Source organism: Eubalaena glacialis, chromosome 14, assembly GCF_028564815.1.
Source record: "Eubalaena glacialis isolate mEubGla1 chromosome 14, mEubGla1.1.hap2.+ XY, whole genome shotgun sequence".
Lineage (NCBI taxonomy): Eukaryota > Metazoa > Chordata > Mammalia > Artiodactyla > Balaenidae > Eubalaena > Eubalaena glacialis.
Genome location: NC_083729.1, coordinates 21687223 through 21697054, shown reverse-complemented (window position 1 = coordinate 21697054; position 9832 = coordinate 21687223). Strand labels below are relative to the sequence as shown.

General features: G+C 46.5%; 1 protein-coding gene across 1 annotated transcript; it reads right to left on the bottom strand.

The window, feature by feature from the left end:
• Positions 1-2081: 2081 nt before the first annotated feature.
• On the bottom strand, positions 2082-3597 carry DNAJC5G (DnaJ heat shock protein family (Hsp40) member C5 gamma). Its single transcript, XM_061210866.1, has 4 exons — positions 3485-3597; positions 2967-3180; positions 2626-2770; positions 2082-2137 (listed from the first exon to the last, which is right to left on the bottom strand). Exons 1-4 carry the CDS (start codon positions 3595-3597, stop codon positions 2082-2084), a joined length of 528 nt encoding a protein of 175 aa, XP_061066849.1.
• Between the last annotated feature and the right edge of the window lie 6235 nt (positions 3598-9832).

Below are 9832 nucleotides of genomic sequence, written 5' to 3'. Positions count from 1 at the left end.
AGCTCCCAATTTAGCTCATGTAAGGTGAGCCACAGCTGTCACCGAGTGACCCTGACTCACTCAGGAGCGGGTGACTCCCTTGAGCAAGAGCCGGGGTGAGCTTCACCGCTTATGGTGGAAGGTAGGACAGCAAAGGGGCTCTTACTCAGGGGGCTCCTGTGAGCCCCTGACCCCCATGCTCTGGCCTGGGCCCCTCTTCCAGGGCAGTGACACAGAATCTGAATCGGCCTGTATGAGAGGCACCATCCATGGCTCGGGGTGGGAGGAAAGATCCTGCCAGACCTACAGTTAGTGAAAGTTTCTGCCTCCAAGGCTTAGCCAGTGACCTTGGCCCTCTTCCTCTGAACCCTGTGATTCAGAACAAGGGCACCAGAGATGAGAGAGAGGCTCTGGTTCAACACTTCTGGACCCATTTTTGTTTTTGCCCAGACCTTTCTTATATCCCCCTAGGAAAAGAAGCCCAGGAGGCTGGAGCTGGCAGGTGTGCCAGGGCCTGGAACTACCTCATGAGCATGCCCCTGAGAAAGTATGGGATTCTGGTCCATGAACACATCACTGGAGCCACTCCAAGGACTTTAAATTTGTGAGGAAATTGAGAGTAGCTGAGCTGGGCAGAAAGGACCGGAATGCCAGGGACCTATTTCGGGCACCAGGGGAATCAGTCTCCAGGGGAATTTTAGAGCACTGACAAAGTCATCATCACAAGGCTCTGGGAAGTCTCTGCCCCAGCTCCACAGTTGTCCTGGACTCCTGCTCTCCAGGGCAGGCTGGTCTCAGATGTGCACACTGGTCCTCTATCTTTTTCTCCTACTTCTTCTATATCCCAGGCACAATTTGTCTTTTTGGGGCCCAACATATGCATTGGGATTGGACAAAAGCTCTTTTATTCACTGACATCCCTTAGCCCCTCTCCCAGTCAGGAGAGAGAAGTTTGAGGAGTTACTAGACTCTGACCCTGCGTAGACGGGAAATGGTGTGATGAGGATACCAAACAGACAGTGCGATGAGGCACACATGGGGAAAGGGTCTGTAAGAGTGCAATCTTTACCCTATCACACGTTTCATGCCCCAGTTTTAAGAACAAAACATATAGTGATCAGCTTGCATAAGATGTGGTCAAAAGGACGGAGGCAGGCAGGCACTGAGGTGTGAACTTCAGTCAACCCACAGGCGCCCTGCTAATGGGTGCTATGCTGGCAGCTGCAGTCCAGGGAGAATCCAAAGGTGGGATAACTACCCCTAAGCCTCAAATGCATTGATACTTTTCCTGAGTTGTCTCATGGTGGTATGGAATGAGGCTGGCAATCCCAAAGGCATGGGCACCAGAAAAGATGAGACCAGCCGCCAGAAAGGTGTACTCGCTTAGGAATGTGGCTGACACTAAGAGTTCTCGGTACACAGAACTGCAACAAAGAAGGGTTAGCTGGTATAGCAGCTCCAGGACAAGATCCATCCAGCTTGGTTATCAGGATCCTGATGGAGATATCGCAAGTGGCTGACCCTACCAGCTGACATTGGCTCAAATCCCAAGGAAAGCACAGGAAAAAGAATGCTCAGGAAAAGATTGTCATCACTGCCTAAGACCTCATAAGGGTAGGGATATGAGGGCTGCTCTCTAACAGATTAAAACTGGGACTGCAGCTAAAAAGAAGAATAGCTGGGTGACTCGTATGGCCAGGGTCAGTTATACCATCAAGGACAAAGATGGCATCCTCACTGGGATGGATGCCATCGATGCTTCTGAAGATGGGAGTCTTACAAGTAGAGGGGAAAATCAGGGTCAGTGTCAGGACAGGGCTACTTGCTCTTCTCTTCACCGAGTCCAGCAGACTGGGCAGCAGAAGGCACCCTCACTGGGTCAGCACCTAAGGGCAGAAGAAGATGGCATCTTATTAACCGGAACGAATGATCACCCAGAATTTAAAGCCAACCCCCTATAGGTAAGGATACAAATACCTGTAGTCCATACTATAAAGATATAAACTTTCCACTAATGACTCATCTGAAGTTAGAGTCTATCCTTTTCTTACCCTTTAATTATTGCTGCATTTCAGTTTTCATACCTCACTCTTCTTCATCTTTTAATAATTATCGTCACTAGAATTATCTTCCCCTCCTCTAAAATGTTCTCTGCGTCCTGTGATGGAATTTGAAAAACATGTATGTAAACATTCAGTAACAAGTTTTTAGTCCACTGGTGAAAAAATGGTTACCTTGCAGTTATGCATTCACATCACTAGGTGGCACTGGTGTGAACGTCAGTCAACCCACACTTTAGGGGATAATCTCAGGCACTTTACCTTTCTTTTGAGTAAATGCAATGAACTGCATCCTCTAACTTGTCTTCGACTACTGCCTTTTCTAGGCACAGTCCCCCACCGCATTCCTTTCCTTAACTCCCACCCCATTTGTTAAGCTTAACAGTCATAGGAGGCCAACATCACATTCAAACTGTCAGTGTGCGGCATAAACAAACTCAGAAACCAAGTGTATCCCCTTCTCTTTCTTCACTTCGCCCCAGTACTGACTTGAGATGCCCATAGTTGGGAGTTCACAGTTTCACCCCCAACCATTTCCTGCATCCCTATGCTGGCTCTTATCCCCGTCCCTGCCTGTGGTTCTCACCTGACCTTGGAGGCTGATTCTGGACATTTGGCTCATATTTTTTCTTAGCTGCTTCCTCGGGTGGTGGCTTAAGTGCTCCACAGCAAAAGCAGCAGCAGCAGCAGCAACAGCAACAGGTAAGCAGAGCACACAGGAGGACAAGCGTCTAAAAGGTGGGAAAGAATGGCTTCAATCCAGCAGTTCTTGTGTATTTCCATTCAAGCTCCCCTCCCTCAATCCTTCCAGCACCTGCTATATGAGACAACAGAAGCATTTGTCCTAGGAGAGGAGGATTAGCTGTCCTAAGAGAGGAGGGTTGCCCCTCCTTCCTTATTCTTAAGAGACTAGGAAGAATTGTGTACCTTGAACCAACAACTATTCAGCGTAAAATAGTATGTGACGCCTTCTTCGCCAAAGTGGTCGTATATATATATTCCCAATGAGCCATGCCGGTCGTAAATTTGCCGCTTCTTAGGGTCACTCAGTACGGAGTGGGCTGTGTTGATCTCCTTGAATACTTCTGCTGCTTGAGGGTCCCCTGGATTCTTGTCTGGATGATACTTCAAGGCCAGTCTCCTACCCAAGCAATACCCAAAGGAGGGTGGGGAGAGGATGGGAAGGGCTGAGGAGGGAGGGTTAGGATGAATGACAGGGATAGGTCTCTAGATGGTGAAAAAAGAATGCATGAGATGTGGTACAAAGGATGGAGGCAAGCAGCCCAAGTCTACGTTCCTTCCCATGTCACACTGAAGAGGATGATGGCCCCACCTGGCCCCAAAGTGAAGGCTTGGGGATTTAAAAATGGGTCAGAAAGCAAGGTAGAGGGAAAAGGGTTCAAGGGGGAGAATTGCAGGATTTAATAAGGGGCTGATGTCTGAACCTGTAGGCCTTTTTGACGTCTTCAGGTGAAGCGCCCTTCTTAAGCTCCAGCACTGCATAGAGGGTTGATCCAGTTTTGGACAACCGGCGGGCTGCTTCGTCCACGTGAGCCATGATCTGGGTCAGAGGAGAAGAAGCATTTGTGAGAACTTCCACAGGTGAGGCCACAGAGAAGTGAACTTCCAGTGACAGGAAGCTCATCGCCTTCAGGGGCTAGGCAGGTAAGTGGCTACAACGGGACAGGTATAAGACAACAGTGACTGGCAGCTGTGACTAGCAGGAGAGTGCAGGGGACAAGACCTTCAAATTTTAAAGAGGAAACATCTTCTCACATTTCCCAGTGTCCTTCAGATACACAGACCTCCAGACACCCCACATTCTACAGAGGTGAAGCCAAGGGAGGTCTAAACCCTGCAAAAAGATCGATTTTGTCCAGAGCTACTGGTACATTAAGTAAACAGCCCCGAGCCTGTCCAATCTCATTATTGGGTTTGAAAGACCAGCAGGGCCCCAGCCCCTGAACAGCTTGGGTGGGGAGTCATGGAGATCCCCAATTCCCAAGGGAGAAACAAGTCAGCCCAAACCCTGCGCTGCCTAAGAGAAGTCAGGCGTCCAAAAGCCAGGCCAGAAGGCAGTGCTTGCACCTAGGCCAGAGACTTTCTTCCTCCTAACCTCCCTCTCAAACCCTCCCACCTCTGTCCCTCAGGGAGAACAGAGGGGTGACTCAAGGGATAAAGGAGAAGCTGTGGGGCAGACCAGAGAGGTAGCAGCGAGCAGGACCCCAGAGGGTCGGGGGGAGCGCTTGGGAGGATGTGGCTTGGGAGAACCAAGGCAACAAGCTCAGAGGGAACGCTCTGGTTCCCCAGGTCCCCTCTGGCTCTGTGTGGACCCCCCACCCGGCCTGGCGTCTACCTGGGAGTCGCTCTCTTCAGCCGGGTAGGCCTCAAGCAACCTCCATCAAGGTGTGAAACTTCACACGGCATCGGGCCAGTGGCCGACTGCGCCTGCGCGCTGCGTCAACACTAGGAGTCCTTTTTTGGCGCTGTAGGTAGGTCTGGGAGGGACTTATTTCTCTCGCGGGAAGCCTGAGCGTAGGGATCTGCCTGGCGCCAGCGGCCAAGGGCTGCGGTGTGTTGGTTCCAGCCCCACCCGCGGGTGCAGGCTGCAGGGCCGTCCCTTCTCGGGTGGGGTGGGGACTCATTCATTCTGATCAGGCACATGGCTCATCGACTCACCTAAGGAAAGCTAACGGGGCTTGCAGACCGTGGCTGTATGAGAGGTATGTTTGCTACAAACCTTTCTCAAGAGGTGTATTACCTTCTCAGTCTTCTTTTACGGAATTTAGGGGTCTCCACTTGGTCCTTTTTTTCCCTTCTGCCGGGAAACTCCTACACATGCTTTAAGACCTACATCAAATATCAGTATTACTAGGAAACTTTCCTTCATTCGCTCAATTGTTCTCACCTTCCTCTGTAAAAGCATTTATCCTATCATATTGTAATTTAGATGGCATGTTCCTTTAAATTGATGTCTTGAACATTTCCAAAAGTCATTACTGTTCTTCAGAAACTTCCTTTAAATACTATTACATCACGAGGATGTACCGTAATGTAATTATATAATCCAGATTGGATAATTGTTTCTAATCATTTGATAGTATAATGACCTTATTATGAAAATTCTTTTCTTTAAATCTACAAATAAATCTTTTTTTTTTTTCTTTCGAGTAGATTCCAGGAAGTGGAATTATTGGGTCAAAGCGAATTTTTTTGAGGCTTTTGATCCATATTGCTAACTTTCTTTCCAGAAAGTTACCAAAAGTACCAATTTACCTCCCTAATTTACATGCTACTTGCAGGGCATAAGAGCGCCTATTTCTACTCAATTCCTGTGATCGCCTACAGGTTTGCATCCCTTATAATTTACCACTTCATGATGTTGGTTTTTGTAACAAAGGAGCACTCAGTGGCTCCTATAACATGGAATTGAAAGAACTTTATTGTTTCAATCCTATCTCTCTGTTACCTCTCTTGTGACTTATTATCTCTTCCTTTTATTACTGTTACCTGTGTACATTTACCTTCCCTTCTAGGTTTTAAGTTGTAAATACTGCACCCCAAAGATGTGAGCCATCTGAGCAAACTAAAGAGTCCATGGGCAACAGGCACAACGACCACTGAATTAGTTTATTTCTGTAGATTCGTGATCAGTGTAGGGGTGGGGATGAAAATCTTTGGTATCCCTCACTGAGTTCATAGGTTCTGGGTTAGATGAGTTTAGAGGTTAGTCACCTAAAGTAAAGGAGATAAAGCTAACAATTTTTTGATGGTTTGTACCATGCCAAATTTCTCTAACTAACCTCCAGCCTTTCGTCACCATCATGGAGGGACAGAACTAGAACAGCCCAAGTCATTTCTTTACCAGCACTGGGAAGAGGACAGAAGGCACTGGAAGTGCAGTGCATTTACAGGGAACGTCTCACCTCAGTCTACAGGCCCAGTGTGGTCCGGCCCCTGCCTCTCACTCCAGCTCTATGGAGTACCACTGTCTTGCGTGCTCTGGTCTCTGCTGCACTGCTTTTCTGTCAGTTCTTTGAAGACACCGTGTTCCCTCCCACTCCTCTGCCTGGAGGGCTCCTCCCCAGGCTACGTGCATAGCTGACTTCTCATCCTTTGTGGCTCTCAGCTTCGTGCCTCCTCGCAGAGTCCTTCTAAATTGAGTTCCACTTCTCTCTCCCCATCTCGTTAACACCCTCACCCTGATTTGTGAATATATATTTATCTCACGTTGATTTGTTTAAGGTCTGCCTTCACCGGTAGACAGTGAACTCCATGAGGGCAGGGACCTTGTATGTTTGCTCACCATTGTATCCCCAGCACCTAGAACCATGCCTGGCTTATGATAAGTGAATTAATGATTTGCTGAATGAGCTATAGCAGAGGGAGCCCTCTGCTGGTCCAGTGGAGGCCCAGAGTTTGGGCCATAGCAAGAATTGCCTGCGACAGAAGCAGTTAGCTGGGGAATTGGACAGGACTGCAGAGCCCACTTTTCCTCATATGATCTGAGACAATCTTCTTGACATGAGGGGTAAAGAGACAGAAGGCACTAGGAGAGATAGTAATGGCGATTCTGGGCTCCTTGTTTCTTGTTTGTCTTAGTCTTCCTCCAGTTCCCAACACAGTATCTGGAATATTGTAGGTACTCAATAAATGTTGGTTAAGTTGAATGAACAAGCACGCTTTTGTGTACCTTTTCTGAAGCACTTTTACCTCATTGTCTCCTTTGATCCTCACAACAACCCTGGGAGGTGGTATGAGCCCATCCCTGCTTTACAGAAGTGAGCCCAAGAAAGACGGCAAATTAGGCTCTGAGAAGAGTTAGTAAACAGCTTTCACATCTTGCCAGAGGCTCCAGAATGTTATTACTTCTTATCACTGCCCTCTGACATTCTAATTAATTCTAATCATAGTGGCTCTTGAAATAGCCATTATCTTTAAGCCTTCTGCGCCTCTGCTCTGAATGAGATGACACTGCAGCCAGCAGCTGCAGAGATGGGAATAGAGCAAGCAGGTCAGCTGGCATCCTCTGGCCAGGGGCCTCCACTTGGCCTTTACCTAGGAACAGACCCTTTTTGACTCCATTTTCCATGCACAGGGTCTCTTCTAACATCCAGCACAGAACTAGGAAGAACATACAAGCCAGGAGTCAGAAGCCCTAGATCTTCGTTTTGGCTCTGGCTCTAACAGGCTGTGTGATCTTGGACAAGTCACTTAATCTCTGAGTCTCTTCCCTCTTCTGTAAAATCCTGTGCTGTTTCACAGGGTTGAGGTCAAGACTAAATTAAATTTGGTTGTAAAAAAAAATGGAAAAAAATTTTAAAAACCATGCTAAAGAATGATGACAGACTCAAATCTTTTCTGGAATCATTTGCCCTCCCGTCATACCTTGAGTCAGTGATCTTAGAAGTTTACTATGTCATAGAGCCATTTGGTCTCTCCTGGAGAAAACCAAGAAGCATCCCTTATTTACCCACAAACAACTAAAGTTTTAGTCATATAGCTGGAATATACACATACAGACGGCAGACATTGGCATATTTATACCCAAAATATCACGCTCTCGAACATATGCAGTGGGAGAGAGAGATCATAATTTGTCACACCCAACCCCCAGGTTCTAGAAGCGTACAGATTTTGAGCTGGAAGGGACCTCAGAAACTTAACTCTCATACAATGCCTTCCTTTTGTAATTGAGAAAAGTGTGGCCCAGAGAAAGGGATTAACCTGCCCAAGGTCAACCTGTGAGGTCCAGACCTGTCTTCTGACTCCAAGTTCAGTGCCTATACTGTGTCTGCTCCTTATACACACCAGCTCCCTTTCCACTTTAAAATCTAAGTGTAGAAACAGACCAAATCCGTAGTTGATATTCACCTCTTCTCATGGTGATGTCAGGTAATATCCTGCTTTCCCTCCCCCCAGTTGAAGGCATACATACTACATGTGACTAAAAATACCTCTGGCCCCGTTTGTTTGCCTGTCCTCCCCAGGGCAGACGTCTCGTGGTGGGAGGTGGAGGGCTTCCAGTTAGAGAAGCTGCTTTATACCCCTGTCCTCTCTGCCCTGCAACCCCAGACTCTGCAGACCTAAGGGCAGGCTAACAGGGCACACCTGCCTTACCTGTAAAATGGAGATAATAGTCTCTGCCTCTTAGGGTTGTTAAGAGGATTAAATATTTAATCTGAACAGTGCTTGGCATGTGGTAAGTGCTATGTCATTGTCGTCATCATCATCATCATTCTTTCTATCCTGTCTCCTCCCAATTTTGTAAAGAGAGAAATTGCTTTCATTCTGTCTCTGGGAGGAAGGGGGTAAATCAGGGTCCTCCCTCTAAGAAGATTTGGAAATTGTCATTGGAATCCTTCCATCCCCTTTCTACATTCTTTTCTCAGCTCCTTAGAACCCTATTTTCTCATTCCTCTACCCAGTGCCCTCTGCCCTCCAAAATATCCATAGTGTTCCCCAAGCAGTCAAAACTCCAAAATTACCTCTCTCACTGCCTCTCCTTTAAACATTTCTAATAAAAATGATTACCTCCATAAAATTATCTCATCCCTACGGGTTAGGTGGAAAGCAATCTAATTAAAACCTTATAATTCAGCTTATAGTGAGAACAACTATTAATACTTCACCCTCTTAATTCTTAACCAACACAAAAGGAATAACTGGCAGAATTTCAGTCAGTATGACTGAATGAAGTGAAAAATATCAGGCTCTGTTTTGGGAAGAGACTTTGGGCCTTCAATCTCTCCTCTCCTTTCTGTTCAGCTCTACCAACTTCATGTCTTTTCAATTCTGGGGCTCTGCATTATTCTGTGTCTCCTCCTACATCTCTGATAAGTTTCCTGTCCCTTGCTGGCTCCTCTCCCTTCTTTCATTTCCTCATTGTGGATATTCTATATGGTTTGGTCTTTAAGCTCCTGCTTCTCCTCTCTCCTCTCTACTTCAGAGATGCAGTCTATGGGCATGGCTTCAGCTGGCACTACTCTGCTTTAGCTCAGCTTAGTGTCATCCACATGCCAGTCTCCCATTGCCTCAAAACCACACTCTGAAATCTGAGCTTATGACCTTGCCCCCAGACTGGTTGTCCCTCTTGCTTTTTCTATTTACGTTAATGTTATGACTCTTTCCAAGATAATGCTGCTCAAAACCCAAACATCAGTGGGCTGTGGACCATTATTTCCCCCAAATTCGGGCCAAAAAGTCTTACTAATTTCTTTTTTCAAAATTGCTCTTTCATTGTCCCTTTCTTTTCAGCTCCCACAGCTTTGAAGCACCTCAGTTAAAGGATTTCCATGTCACACTGACTGTTGTCTTAGCCTTCTAACTGTTCTCCCTGCTGCCAGTCTCATCCTGGATACTGGTTACCAGAGCAAAGCAATGTTTCCATCGTTACCACTCCTTTGCTCATAGCCTATGGGGTGCAAAACAACCCTTTAAATATGGCAATGAAATCTACAATCTGATACCATGTTATCCCTCCAAATGCATTGTCTGCTATTGCCCTGAAGTAAACCTTCCATAACCATCAGTCTTTTTTTCCTCCTAAATATTCCTGTTCTTTCTCACCTCGATACCATTGCCCTCACACCAGTTCCCCTCATGAACTGTCCTTTTAATTAATCAGTTCACTTACTCAACAAATATCTATTAATCGTTGCTCTATGCCTAGTACCTTGGATACAGTGATAATCAGCTCTCATAGATTATAGCTTAGTGTGGAAGATAGACATTCATTTATACCTTCAACAAATATTTATTAGGTGCTATCCTCTGCCAGATTCTGTTCTAGG